Genomic DNA, 16,121 nt, shown 5'->3' on the forward strand with positions numbered 1-16,121 from the left:
CATGTCAGCCTGGCATGGATGCACTCATCCCAAATCGAACGAATATGTGTGAAATGGTTTGTATATTTTTAGTGATGCAACCATTTGTTGAAGTAAGAAACTGAAAAATAGTAAAGAACAGATATATAATGTAGAAGCACAAATAAATATAAAGATGAGTTTTAGTGTACTGGTGGAATACCTGAAAAGGATGATCTATAAAAATGCAAGTGTGTGCAAAGACTATTCACATATCCCTTTGGATCACAGTCTTAAAGTATAGCCAATATAGTAAGCTGGTATTTGTCTGAAATAAAATGTATCAGGGTAATGGGATACAATTATAAATATAGCATAAAACAATGGGTTGTAGCCAATTAAGTTTTACTCAGAGTAAACCTATGGAGTTTATTATACCTAGATAGGGGCACAATCCAACATATTGAAAGCTGGCAGGTAGAGCCAGTGGAAGGGGTTGCTACATCCAACCTCTGTTCAGGAGTCACTGGGAGGAGAGGACACTGGCTGCACCAACAGGGTGCGGTGACAGGAAGTGAAATGCATGTTTCCTTACGCCACCCCTTTTCCCGGCATATCAGCTGCTGGGATGGAGGGCCGCAGGACTGAGCCAAACAGGCTCAGGATGTGGTGTAAGTCCCACTTCCCTTGGTTCTGTCCCAACACAACCTGAGGATACCTCTTTTTTGGGTCTTCCACTGGCTCAACTTGTGCCAGTCTTGGCTGAACCAGATGAGCCCCAGCTGCATCCAGGTGGTGGTAGAGTCCCCCGGCTGTACACGGGAGGGGGGACTTCTGCCAGTGGAACCTGGCAGCCCCAACACCCTTCCTCCTCCATTGCACCTATGCTGCATCCTTAGGACCCTCAGCTTGGTGTATCTACCAGGATGATTACACCCTTAGTCATTAATTTCAATTACTCTACTCTAAATAGGACTAACATTGGATAAAATCCAGTGAATCCAAGGATCTGTAAAACAATTCTTCCTACATTCTGTCGTTGCATTTTTAAATTATGTTATCATGAAAATAAAATAGGTATGGTTTAGGCATTGCTTACTACAGCTTAAAGTGAAAAAGTATATCTGAGTCCTAACGAAAAATATATATATGCCTCTATAGAACCTCACAGGATTGTCCAACTAGCTATTTGTTACCTCTTTTGAAGGGGATTCAAGCCACTAATGTAAAAATTAGGATACCCATGCTAGCTCATGCAGCCAGGCTTAAAAAAAAACAAAAAAACCCCTCAAAATGTATATGCAAAAGAAACTAGAAAAGCATGCAAGTTATTGAGACATGAAAATGATTCAGAATTAAACAGTATGACAACAAAAATGCACCCTAAAATGGTTTCATGGTCAGTTATTTCACATAATTGTTGTATCCAGTTCAGTTATATTTGATTTAAAATGTCAAAGGATATTCAGGAGCATTATTGTCCAACTATTACTTGGTCTAAGTCACACCACATTCACTGATGACCTTTAGTTTAATCTTGGATTTTCATGCAAACATAATACAAATGTTTATTAGAGTTTTTAAAAATGTTAACTATCACTGCAGATATAACTTGTGGAAGTAGAAAAAATGTACTTACCAAAAGAGAATTAGATCGATAGTTATGTGAATACTCTTGAGAGAAGAATTCTGTATTTTGGTCCAATCTGCTATGTCCTCCATACTGTGGAGCATCAGAATCCAGTGCAATTTTATACTTAAGGTAACTGTTAAGGAATGTACATTCTGTATAACTTGAAAACATTTAATAATAAATTGAACTGAAGCATCTAAAACTACAGAAATGAACTTTTCATGTAACCTGGAGATCCCAACTGTTTGTGTCACACTACTCTTGAACGTTACTCTGAAAGAAAACAGCAAGCTACTTTCCAATCTATATGTAAGACGATACTGTTAACAGTAAGGTCAAATGCTCAACTACAAGTATTCCGTACATTTAATACTTAAGATACAACATATCGGTTTTATTTTTGCATAAGTTGAGTAAGAACTCATCTGAATTTTGTATAAAATAACATTACAACATTCAGTGTTTGTAAGATTATATATAAATAAAATTATATATCAATGAAATGGAAAAACATGATTGTTTCTCACATGGATTCACAGAAAGGTTTAAATTTATCATCTTCTGTGATACAGCCCTAACATTATTAGTTATTCACTTTGGGTGAAATCCAATATAAGAGGAGACCCAAGGGAATCAATGGACTTGTCCACTTTCAGTATGACTTAGGCTGCAATTCAATACATCTCCTCAGAAGTAAGCTCCATTGGGTTCAATGGGACACTCCTAGGTTTGTATTGGAAGTGTGTATTTGAGTGTTATTAGGGAAGATATTTAACTTAAAAGTCAATGGCCTGATTTGTATGGCATGATAAGTCAAACTAAGGCTTATCTGACCATGCCAATGGGCAGACTCCAAAGAGGACCTTGGGCCTAGTAAACCACAGTTTAGCTTACCATGTGGTATGATCTAGGCCAATGAAGTAATGACAATTTAAAACTGAGGAACTGGCCTTCCTTTCAAAAAGTTTTACTGAGATAACAAACAAACAAAAAAAGGAATGAAAAGTAACATGTTTGGGACAATGTTACAGAGCTTAATTCTGAGCTGGGGAAAAGACTTTTTGATGGAGCCTCCACTAATACGTTAGGAGCAGAATGAAGCCATGCTTGTTCTTTTGATGATTCAAAGTGCTCTAAGGCTTTAGCGTTTGTTCAGCCTTTTGATCAAGTCTGAGGATTGTGATGCTAACAGAATTGCTATCATTTATATCTTTTGACACAACTGTCTCAGCTGAATTGGGCTTTAGCAAAAAGTTACAATTGCTTTTATTTATGCACCCAACTGTCAGAAAAATGTCTGAAATATTGTATAAAATGCTAAAACTAAAAGTTTGGTTGATGATAAAACATATTTATTGCTATAGTATTGCATAATTCCAAATGTTTCCTTGGAAAACTTTGGCTTGCTTCAAATCTCTTCATTTCCAATAATAATCTTTGTGTGTGTGTGTGTGTGTGTGTGTGTGTGTGTGAAAGAAAGAAAAAGAATGTTTACTCAAACAAACAAACAACAAACGTTTATTGCACTGTAGCCATAGGCCATTGCATAGCATACAAAATATCACAACCATTACAATAACATATCAGGTGTCAAAGAATTTAATTTCAGGAATCAAGTGTTTGTTTTGTAGTTTTAACATACTGGGCTCTAATATGTTTTGCGGCAAGAGCAAAATTTGTAACCGCTATTGTAATCTCTTTGTGGTTGTCTGCCAGCAAATCTGTGATTAAAATATCTGGTAAAAGGCGCTGTCTAGGCTTTATAAAAATCTCTAAAAATTTCCTTCTTGGATTTATATAAAATGGAGAATTTAATATATAATGGACAAGATCTTCAACCTCCTTACAGCCACAAATACAAAAATGTTGCCCCCTCGGGATCCCCTTATATCTGCCCTCTAGGACAGATGTAGGCATTGATTGAAACCTAATTTCCGTAAAGGCTTTACACTTCAAAGGGTTTTTAAAGGTAGTAAAATATGCAGCTGTCTGAAAATTAGGTTTAAAAAGGGGAAACCATCTCGAATACGGGGATGACACAATATATAACCTGTCTTGAGTCTCATCAAAGTTAAAAACCCAATTGCGAAGTTCCGTCGGCGTAAAAATTTTAAGATCACACGAGGAGAGCTTATAATAATCAATTATTGTTTTTGTTGTTTTTGCCCAACCCCCCTTTTGTAATTGTGCATGCCAACAGTCTTTGACAATTGAGTGGTCCCCCAAAAGTAATATTTTCCTCTAAAATCACAAAATTGCTAAGTCGATTTTAGCCCTCAAGGAATGGATTCCCATTTCCATCCTTACATGTGCTGAGGGTGTACCTTTTGGGAGACCCATAATTTGTTTCAGGAATACATTTTGAATGGATTCTATAGAAGGCTTTAGCAAATGGCCCCATATTTCTGCTCCATAAAGTAATTTTGTCAATGCTTTAGCCTTATATACTTTTATCATTGGCGCAATTTGCTGTCCTCCTCTGGTATAAAAGAATTTTTTTAGTTGACCTAATATTCTAGCACTGGCTAGTTTTATTTCTTCTAGTTGTGGTTTCCAGGTGAGAGTTGATGAAAAAGTTATCCCAAGATATTTAAAGGACTGGACTTGTTCCAAACGGATTCCATCTGGTGTCCAGACACTTTTGGTCTTCCTGTATTTTCCGCAAATCATGATTTTTGATTTTGCATGGTTTATCTGGAGATGTTGACTACCACAAAAATCTTCTAACCTGGCTAACATTCTTTTTAGTCCTATTTTATTTAGGGCAAAAAGTACTAAATCGTCCGCATACAATAAAACTGATATTTTTTTTCCCTTTACAGAAGGAGGGAAAAAATTTAAAGAGGAAAGGGCCGGAACTATATCATTAATAAAATAATTAAAAAGAAAAGGAGCCAATAAGCACCCTTGTTTCACTCCTTTCCCTGTGAAAATATTTGCTGACAGGGCGCCATTTCTCCCTAATCGTACCCTTACCATGTTAGCGTGATATAAAGATTTGATAAGCCAAAACAAACGCCTGTCAATATTTGATTTTTCTAGTTTGTCCCATAGCAACTCCCTGTCTACCGAATCAAAAGCCGCTGCAAAATCAATAAATGCCATATATAGCGATGGAATTACTCTCTTTACAGCATTATTTATAAGATGGTGTAGAATATATATTTGTTCCATCGTACTTCTTCCTTTTCTAAAACCCGCTTGTTCTTGATATATAATTGAATGCTTTATTTCCCATTCTACCAGTTTGTTTAACAGAAATCTCCCATATATTTTCGCAGTAATGTCAATTAGGCTGAGTGATCCAATTTGAGTGATCCTATACCTCATATGATAAATATTTAGGTTTTTGTAAAAAATAATAATAACAAATTAATTCTTATTTATGTTACTGATTTTCTGTAGTAAAATTGTCTATTATCAAGCAGTTTGTTCAAAATAAGGAAGAGGTTTTAAGTTAAGGAGATTCCAAGTTGTGAAGAATCAAATTGTGAAGTTTCAGCTGTATATTTCTATTGATAGCATCTCTGTCTTATTTTGAACACTTACTAGAGTGGATTAATTTAAATCAAGGGTGGGAAAATCACTAGCCTGAGGTAGCTTTCAACTCAGGCCATAGGTTTTTGTCTTTAGCCCTGTGCCAATGGGAGTCGTCCCCCCTTACCCTGCCCAACAAGCCTAACTGATGCATGGAGAGGGGGAAGGAATTTTGTTCTTTCCTTCCTAATTTTTTATTACCAATATGCAAACCATACATAAAACATAAAACATCACAAGCATGCAGTATATAAACATTGAATAATAATGATGATGATGAATAGGTGTGACCTACCTATGACAACCTTGAACATTTAAAAAATTTTTAGAATATTTGATTGTTTTTAGATTTTTTTAAACATTTTTGCAATGTTTCTCTGTTTTGCTTGCCACCCTGAACAAACTTGCAAGGAAGGTAGGTTTAATTAATTAAAGAAAATAATAATCTTTAATTTCATTTCAGTTTTAATAAATATGAATATATGCAAGATGATTCTCTGATATCAGCAATTAGTTCATACTAGTAAGGCAAATGTCCTGTAATTAATATCTATATTATAGTTTTGTTTCATCATACAATATATAAAAGGAATCCATAGTTGCTCAGATATTTGTTTCTTTTTGTCTACCTTCACTTAAATGAACAAATTCTGCTAACTTGATCTTTGACGCTGTTCACCGCATAATATAAATCCAGTCCTTTAATGACGGTGCTAGGTAACCTCTATTTAGTAACTGTTAAAAGATATGTCTGTGTGAAAAATTTCCATCAAGATGGTACAAGTGCTGCAGTCCCACAGAAAATGTCTCATTGAATGAAAGGTCTATAGAGGGAAACATGCTGTATGAGTATAGTCTCTCTCCATGAATTGGAATCGTGATCATGCAGTGTTCCACATCATGTTGAAATATGTGCAGCAGGTTCCCCTTTACAGACTCCCCAAATATGTGGATGGCAGAGGCCAGCAGGCAGGTATCTAGTCTCCCCTTCCACAATAGTGGGGCCACTATGCTCTGCTCTCCACCTCCACACAATTGCAACAATGGGGAGGAAAATGCCCTAGAAGGTCCACAGCCTACATAGTTTTTGCACTTGAAGTAACAGCTTGATAGTTTCAACAGCTAGAGACTAATTCCCAATTAAAACTTTGAATGGGAGTTCCCATCCTTGTACTTGGTGTTGATTCTTGAAGGTCACAGCTGGCTGTTTCCCTTGGCACAGCTGTTTAGGAGTAAGTGCTATATGAAATACTCATTCTGTATTTCCATTTTGTTCAAATAAACTCCCATCATCACACAGGTATACTTAACCTTCCACACCTCCATGGCATCAAGACCTAAACTGACATAGTCATGAATACTAACATGTTTTCTGCTAGAACACAGGAGTGAAAAAGCCACACATGCATAATTATCGGATTTTCAACTCCTTTTGTACTTTTTTAACAATGGCAAACAAAACTGCACCATCACAGTTATGCCTCTGACATGGCAACAACATATTTAACAGCTATCAGAGTTGAACATTTTGCTGTTTGACATCAGTTTTTATGGTCTGAATAAGCATTCTTGTTGGCTCACGCTACAAAAACCCCTATGTCTCCCATCTTTGTTTTGCAGCAATTGTTATTATTCATGCTTTGAAGCTCTAGCAAACAGAGATATTTAGATAATGTATTCATCTTTCACAGCCAAGGAATCGAGATATGTTTTTTGCATTCCTGTTATCTTTAGTTTTCACCTTGTTAACTTGTTTTTTCTTCCACCGTACCTCAACCAATATATGTATATATATAAAACACAAGCTTGCACCAGTTTCATCTTGTGATGAAATAGGCTCTTGCCTATGAATGCTTCTATCATAAGCCAGTTGATTTCCTAAATGACACAGCAGTCTGTCTCTTTCAAAGAGGCAACAGAATGTACAGTCATCCAAGCTGTCCAAGACTCCAATATACTACAGAACTCCATATGAACTGAGGTTTCCTCAGGGAGTTCATTTTGATTAAGCTTGAAGAGCATTCCCCAGTATTGAAGTGAATAGGGAAACCCCAGCTCCTTAGTGTGTGCATCAGAGTCTCTGGAGACATTGGACCAGTACAAGACTATAAATAATTCTAAAACATTTAATATTAATTAGGGTCATACCTGGTATTAGGCTGTTAATCTTTCATAAGTTTTTAACAGCTAATTCTATTGCCTTTCATATAATGTAAGCTCCAAAAGCTTGAAAAGGTAAAATACTAGCACACTCTATTTATAAATATGCCTAAATGGCCCCTTGTTTTATTGTCATAGACCACACAAGACCAATAAATAACTTCAGATAGCCTCTCTGGTGCCTTTTAAAACCCAGCACCAGCAAATGCTTGTACTGTGTCACTGTAGTTTATAAATGTGAGAGTAATGTTTCCCACTGGCATTTCTACAGTATAAGTTTCATTTTATAATTCATCATTGTTGCTGAAAGCTCTGACATCTTTAATGGTTGCTTTAAATTTATTTACCAGCAAATGAAAATATTTATAGCTTTGTTAATTTTAAGAACATATATGATTACATCTCCCCAACCAAGGCCATGAAAATAATTCTAACAATGTTGTATTTGTTTTATATCTAATAATATTTTCCTCCTGATCCACTCTACATCTCTTAATATACTGTAACAAAATTACTCATAAACTTGTTTTGTTTTTTTACAAATGGAAGATTTTGGAAAGGGAAAGAAAGTAATTTTCATAATTCAAAGAGACCAAAATTTGTTCTAAAATATGTCCACTGCAGATTCAACTCTGTTGGCATCTGAAAATATCTAAAAGACTCTGGGAGTAAAATTGTCCCAATGTTCATATCTCTTACCAAAAGTCACTGGAAAAGCTTTTACATAGCACTGTTTCTTTTTTTTTTTTACAATAATTTTTATTCAAATTTTCATAAAACAAACAAAACAAAATCATAAAACATTCAAAGACAAAAAACAAAACAAAACAAAAATGATTAAACAAAAAAATAAAATGTTGACTTCCCATTTGTCGCAGATCAGTTATAGGTCTACAATATATAACAATCCTGTCTCTTAAATTATATTATAAAATCACTTTCCTCCAGTAGTTATCTTAATTAATCATCAAATCTCATAAACATTACTTTATTCTTTCCACAAAAAGTCAGAGAGGTTTCAATTCTTTAAGAAATATATCTATCAATTTTTCTCCAAATAAACATGTCGATTAATCCATCTCATTAATAATAATAATAATATTATTGTCATAACCATAGTCCAAATAAACATATCGATTAATCCATCTCATCAAAATCTGTTAGGTCCAATAATTTCAATAGCCATTATTCCATTATCCATATTAATTCCATCTTCCATCTTCAATAGTCCTGTTAAGTCCAGTAATTTCAGTGTCCAATCTTCCATTATCAGTATTCCATAATAATCTTGCTGTCATAGCCATAGTCATATAATAAGAGTCTGATGGGAATTTCCTCTATCCCAAATATTTTCTTGCCATCGATTCTGAATAAGTTGCTGAAATATTGTTGTAAAGTCATATCTCTGTTCTTCTTTTTTACAAAATGCACTGGCTCATCTCTTGAGAGTTTTTCCATTGTCACATGGCTGCAGTTAATTCCATAGATTTTCTCTATATCAAGCTCCATCACGTCATTCCAGTCCAGAAAATTATCCAAGCCATTGATAACTTTATCTCTAATATCTTCATTAATTTCTTCAGAGATAACGTTAAATTCCAAACAGTAGATTTTATTTCTAATATCCATAAACTCCAGATCTTTTTCCAATTCCACATTTGTTCCAATCTCCAGGGCTTGTATCTTCCCTTTATTTTTTCTTTTCTCATCTCTGATCTCATTCTCCTCTCTCACAGGATCCCCTATTTCTTTAAGCTCCTGCGTCATTTTGCTCAGTTCAATTTTCAGCTCCTTACTACCCTGTCGCAGGGTTTGTTTCATTATCTCAATCTCATCCATTATTTTCTGAAACATAATTACTTCCAGATTCTCAGCCACTTTCTTGATTGCCATTTTTAAAACCACGAAAACAAAACAAAACAAAAATAAAGAAGAACCACTTCTTATTTCAGCAACAATTGGGTTAATATTCCAGGCTTGATGACATCACAGTATAAACAGAGCAGCCTGCCTTATCTCTCTATGTTCAAGAATACAAAACAAATTTAGTTCCCAGCATCAAAACAGTTAGTGGCGTCGTGAAGAAGCAGATTCGTCAAAATAAAAGAGAATAGTCCCAGACAGTATAATGTTCCAAAGTTCATATTTTTTATTTTTTTCTCCTCGGAATAGAAATCCCTCTTCTGTTTATATCTTTAGAATGCACTTCCAGGACAGCTTTTTGCAATAGAAACAGAGATCAGCTGTTAATTTCGTGAATAACAGAGAAGAGTTATAGCTCACCCAGAAGTTCTTTAAAGCTGATTCATTTGACAAATCTCTTTTTGCTGCAACAATTTAAACCAAGTAAAAAAAAGAATAGAAAGAAGGGTGCTTGCCTGTTAGTCCGTTTTCTCTTTGAAGAAAAGATAAACGTTTCGCATTAATCAGATAGAGCTTGTTTGGAAGTCCGTTCGGCATTGCTGGCTGGACCTTTTCTCATAAATTAATGAAATCCAGTCCTCCCAACAAAAACAGGCTTTTGAGGTTGATCTCTACGTTTCTCCCTGCCCGGGAGAAATTTCATCAGTCAAAAAAAAAATGTTCTGACTGATTTATATCTGAATAAGCTTCTTCTGAGGCGGGAGCCTGTCTCAAAAGCAGGCACAAGCGAAGTCATCCTTCCCGGAAGTCTACATAGCACTGTTTCCATGTCAGTGCCATGTGATATGGAAATGCTTCAAGTAATGGGAAGGTACATAATGGAATACCACATGGAACTATTGAGGGTATAATATCAGAAAGGCAAGAAATCTTGGCAAGAATTAACATATACCCAGGTCTCTGCCTGTCCTCCCCTCAATTTATTTATTTATTTATTTATTTAATTTCATTTTTAAACCGCCCATAGCGAATAGCTCTCTGGGCGGTGTACAAAAGATTAAAAGTACAGAAATACAAAATATCACAACAAATAAACTGAAACAAAGAGATTTAAAATTGTAACATTTTATTATTTATCATTTAATTGCCTTCTAGTAGTATGCACAGGAGATGGATGGCAACAGGGATGCATGTGTACAGCTTCAGCCTGAGGGCTGGCAGCCGCATATTCCAACCTTAGATGAAACATATCTACCACACTGGTGTACGTTCCTAGGCAGTGGAAGTTATGCCAGCTTAGTAAACATGTTACATAACCTAGCATACACATTTATTCCAGTAACTTTTTAATTCCAATATCCAATGAATTCCCAGACTAATTCATTCAGTTTCATTCCAATTTTACCTCAGACCCAGTCGTCAGGTTTCCTTTATGGATATTTCCCTCATTCATACTTGAAATGAGAGATAAGTAATATTTCCAATACTTGTATAACACAATTATTTTAATCTCTTATTGGACCTCAAGTACGGCAAGAGGTACTAATGGAAATCAAATCAAAATGCATTATCCTTACTGTTTGTTATATCCACCCCCCACGAACCCTTGCAAGGAGTGAGCTTAAAAGAATCCTGTCATTATCTACCATATTACTTATTTAATTACTTTGCTGTTTTTAAACAATTTTTTTAAAGCAAAGCATTCATTTTATTTTTTATCTTATGCCAGCTTAATGACACAGAAAGCATCATTAGGTAAACTCAGATAATATAAAAAGCACAAAATCAGTATTGCATAATCGACATTACTCACAGCAAAACTTATCACTGTCATTTATGAAGTTTATGATATGGCATAATTAAGACTTCTTGTTTAGGTAAAGGCAGATGAGAACTTATGCTCAGCTGCTGAAAAATGCTGCATGCCAGCATTGATGAAAGTATTAATAGAGGAGCTATTAGCTTCCTTACTTTCTGATTTCATATCTACAGACATTCATCACAAATCTTGTAAAGAAACTTCTTGTTCATCACAGATAAAACAGTCCTCTAGCGAAATATTTGAACAGCAAGCTGCAGTGACTTTAATAGCCATGGGGAAGGCCTTAGCTCTGGGGAATGGATGGAGCACAGTAGCAGAGCACATGTTCTGCATGTAAAAGGTCCCAGGATGAATTGTAGGCATCTCCAGGTAGGTCTGGAAAAGGGAGGCTTCAGCTGGGGAGGAAAAGATGATCCCTTCCTGCCCCCAGTAGACTTGAAAGAAGCCTCTATTGCAAGGGGGACTAATCTGGAGGTCATAACTGGAGGGAGGTAAGAGTTGAGCCAGCAGTGATTCCTCTCCCACTCCCCCTGAAGCAATCCTTTCTCCACTGTCAAAAGGCTTGGGGGGAAAGCCTTCTGCTAGTTCCAATAGGAGGCTTTCCCCTCAAGGATAATTGTTGTGGGGGGCTACATTTTCTTCCTGGAGTTTGCAGTTGAGGAGGGAGGTTTAACTCTTACCTTCCCAACTGTAGCTTGCAGTTCTCCTCAAAAAATGTGGCTTGAAAAAGGAAAACAAGCCTCCACACATTTTCTCAAGCCTAATTGGGTGGAGGATGGGAACAAATGCACATGCATACCTCAGTGGTAGCTTTGCATGCATGTGTGGTCCTGACAGTTTCTTCGGTTTGCAAATGTGCCTGTGGGCCCAGAAAAGTTAGGGACCCTTGCCCTAACCTGTTCCTGCCATCTGAAAAAGGACTTTTCTTTTCTTTCCCAGAACCTTATCTTATGTGGCTGAGGCAAGAACATTTTTCATTCAGACTGCATCTGAGGGCTCATCCAGACGACTGCAAAATGTGTGACACGCCCGCTATGTGTGTTCATTATTTTTCGGTCATCCAAATGACGTCTCACGCTGTTACGCATTTTCGCGGGTTAAATCCGCTTCTTGCAATATCAACAAAAATGCGATTTGTTGTTTAAAATTGGGAATCATCCGCTGTGCCTTCAGGAGTTAGGATGCAATACCGCGGACTTTACAGCTGATGGGCGGTTCTTGGGCGTTTCCCCTTGCCCCTTGTTTTCATTCCAGCCAATCATGTATCTGCACTTTTCCGCATGTGTGAGAATAAGCCTGGGAAAATTGAACCAATCATTGCAATGGTGGGGTGTGTGTGGGAGTCTGCAACTACTGCACAGATGCATTTTATTTTTTGCCAGCCTGCAAACTAGGCAGCCGCTCTGGGTGAGATCTGCAATGCACAGCAAGCGAGAAAGGGGTGATGCTCGGTTTCAGCCTGCCTCCGAAAGCCTTGTCAATTTCATTCTACTTGCTGGGGGTTTTGCTTCAAATCAGAAAAGCATACATTTGTTTAAGTGTAATATTGCAAATACAAACTTAGAAAAGGGTTTCTGGTCGGTTTCAAGCCTGCTCCGGAAAGCTTTGTCAATTTCATTTGCCTGGGAAGGAAAGGGGGAAGGGGGGGTGACACGTTTCTTGCTTTTTTGGAGAAATAAGTGCAATTGCCAGCATGTGTATCTCCTTAAATATCAATAAAGGCAGAAAAGCATACATTCGTTTAAGTGTAATATCGCAAATACAAACTTAGAAAAGGGCTTCTGGTCGGTTTCAAGCCTGCTCGGAAAGCTTTGTCAATTTCATTCTCTGTGGGAAGAAAAGGGAGAAGGAGGGGGGGTGACACATTTCTTGCTTTTTTGGAGAAATAAGTGCAATTGCCAGCGTGTGTATCTCCTTAAATATCAATAAAGGCAGAAAAGCATACATTCATTTAAGCATAATATCACAAATACAAACAAGGCAGGTGTGAAACCGACCAGCAGCCTTTCCTTCCGAGGCGAGAACTCCTTTACAGCCATATTGTGCTTCCTTGCAAAGGGGGAGAGGAGCATATGTAATTTTTTTGCTGACCAATTGGTTGATAGGGGGAGGTTTTAGAGGAGGAGCTTGGAAAAAGCGAAAAGAATGTAGGGGTCTTACCGCTGCGTGTGCAAACAAGCGGTTTTTTTTAATTGGGAAAGAGCGAACTAAAAGGCAAAGTGAGGACTATCAGATGACAAACCGAATATGGAAACCGTGGATTATCCCGCTCCGTTTGGATAAACCCTGAGTAAGGCAACAGACCTAAAGAGTAATTTTCATTTATTACATTTATATACCATCTATTTTCCAATGAAACTCAAGGTGGCTTTACACAGTATTCCCAGGCAGTTTCCTGATACTGACCAGACCAAAATCTCCTTCAGCAAGGTTCTGCTTCATGTGCCTTCAGATCATGCTCCAGGAACAAGTGGAAGTTTCAGAGTGGAAGTTTGATTTGTGATAAGCATGAGGGGGTCTCTTATGAATTATGGCTAAGTAAAACAGACTCAGCTATTAGGTGGAACAAATATACAGAAAAGCCATTAACAGCTTGCCTTGTGAATATATTTTCTATCTGTTTGAATTTACTGGAGTTTTCTTACATAGCCTAGAGAACAGACCTGTTTTCACCATTAAATATAACTTTTAACAATACTAACAATACTAACTGCAATCTCATAGTGAATAAAGACTGACCAACTTATTCCATAAAACTAGTTATTTCCATTAGTCTATGCTGCCTGTACCTCAAAATTCTCTTTACACAATTTAATGCACCAACAAATGCTGAAATATTAATATGGACATGATTTCACTTTAGTGTTAAAGAAAAGTTGGATTTACCTTCTAAGGTGTTGTCCTCTGATGCCTTCCAGAATATTCGATCGGCTCACTTGACACATGTAAACTAGTAAATAGCACACCACTCTGCTACTAGAGAAAACTCACACTGCTGAAAATCTGCATTTCATTCTAAAACCTTTTTTTCCACAAAGCACCATTTCTATAGTAGGTAAAAATTATTCTCATTCACTGATATTAACTTTAAGAGATGAAGCGCTTTGATGGAACGTGGCATTTAGCTGATCCTAAATTAAATTCTTTGTCTTCATTTTTTATAAAGCTTGAATTCTAATAACCAGGGATAGTTATATAACTGCACTTCAAAGCAGCCAGTGAGCCAAGCAGTTACAAAGCAACATCTTTGCCTTGGGCAATCACACTCCAGTGACTCATTCAAGTGACCTTATTTGCTCATTAGAAGCTCTAGGTGCAGGTTGCAAATGTCAGGGAGCTTAAATTTACATCTTTAAGAAGTACAACTACCTGAATGTTAATGTTAATCTGCCATATCTAACATTATTTACTTTGCTATCCAGTTGACATACTCCTCCATCCCTACTATGAATCTGCATTAGTATGCCTTCATTCTAGTTATTAAACTGTTTGATGCTTCATGTAGTATGCAAAACTAGAAGGTTTGTAACTGAAGTAACCCTTTCTCTTTGAACCTTTACAAAACTTTTTTTTTAAATCAGTGTATGTTTCAGGCATGAATGAACAATTTCAATGACATTATCATGTATGCTGGAGGTAAGAAAACACATCCCTATATTTAAAAAAAGGAAAATAAAATGGAGTAGGGAATTAGAAGTTTACACTTGTGAATTTATGTTCCAGCAGATGATGAGACTATATTCAGCTTGCTGGGACAGCTCTCCAGTCCAACAAGCACAACTGAACATTAAACTACCACAAGGGGTAACATCTCTTGCATGGATGAAATCTTCCTGCAGTCCCTGTCCCTCTTGGCCTGGATAGAATGCTGTTCTCAAGTTGCAGGTAAGAAATGTTGAGAGAGAGAGAGAGAGAGAGAGAGAGAGAGAGAGAGAGAGAGAGAGAGAGAGAGTGTAATATATATACATGTGTGTGTGTATGTGCACACATGTATAGTATTTCTTTCACAGTATTTATAAACCCATATTGATCCCAGGGCAGCTTAAAACAAAATGAAGACCTGAATCAAGTAGGCCAGCAGAACATAAAAATATCATGGGGGGAATCCAACACTGCATGGACTTCTGCTTGCACAACAAGTCTTTATCTTCCTCTCCTTCCCTCTGCAGCCTCCCATCCCCAAGGAGCAAATTGTGAGTGGACAGTGGGGGGAGGGGAAGAAAGGAAGGTGGAAACCTGTTGTGCAAACAGAAATTTGTTCTGCTTGCACACAGACAGTACTGGATACAACTCAATTAAAATGCTTAACAACATACATAGCAACTCTAGAAATGAAAAAAAAAAAAGGACTGCCTTCAAGTCGATCCCGACTTATGGCTACCCTACGAATAGGGTTTTCATGGTAAGCGTTATTCAGAGGGGTTTTACCATTGCCTCCCTCTGAGGCTAGTCCTCCCCGGCTGGCTAGGGCCAGCCCCTTCCTTGTCCACAACTGCCAGCTGGGGGGCAACTGGGCTCCTTATTTATTTATTTATTATTTGATTTATATCCCACCCTTCCTGCCAGCAGGAGCTCCTTGGGACTATGCAGCTTGCCCACGGCTGCACAGGTGACAGGGCACGTAGCCTTTTAAGTTGAGACCTATCCCAGTCTGCATCTGTGTCTGAATTGTTTAATATGTTTTTTAATAATGTTTTTAACCCTTTTTAAAATTTGTTTTTCTAATGTTTTTAATGCTGTTTTATTTTAATGTATTTTAAGATCTGTTTTTATGATGTTTTAAAGCGTTTTAGTTCTGGGAGGAAGGGTGGGATACAAATTAAATAAATAAATAAATAACCCCTGAGCCACTCACTGTGGGGGTGATCTTTAGCTGGCTCTTTACACCCAGGAGACATGAGCCGGGATTTGAACTCACAGACTCTGGACTCCCAGCCAGGCTCTCCTCTCCACTGTGTTATACCATAGCAATACATTAAACAAGTGATTGCCAGTGACTGATTGGATTACTAACCCTCTCCAAAAGCCTGAGTAGTGAGAAGAAAGTAATGTGAAAAAGACTAATGCACAAAATATTTTAAGGCAAACCGTAAATATGAAAAGCCAGTTAATCATCTCAGAATGCAAATTAAACACAGGGTCATTAAG

General features: G+C 37.1%; 1 protein-coding gene across 2 annotated transcripts in view; it reads right to left on the bottom strand.

Annotated features, from left to right (window-relative positions):
• GBE1 (1,4-alpha-glucan branching enzyme 1) overlaps positions 1–16,121 on the bottom strand; it is a 271,704-nt gene that overhangs the window by 22,321 nt on the left and 233,262 nt on the right. For both annotated transcript variants that reach the window (XM_061627956.1, XM_061627957.1), the window contains exon 15: positions 1,598–1,715. In XM_061627956.1, coding sequence (XP_061483940.1) covers positions 1,598–1,715 — 118 coding nt within the window. The remainder of the gene's footprint in view (positions 1–1,597; positions 1,716–16,121) is intronic.

The sequence above is a fragment of the Rhineura floridana genome, chromosome 5 (assembly GCF_030035675.1).
Source record: "Rhineura floridana isolate rRhiFlo1 chromosome 5, rRhiFlo1.hap2, whole genome shotgun sequence".
NCBI classification, from domain to species: Eukaryota; Metazoa; Chordata; class Lepidosauria; order Squamata; family Rhineuridae; genus Rhineura; species Rhineura floridana.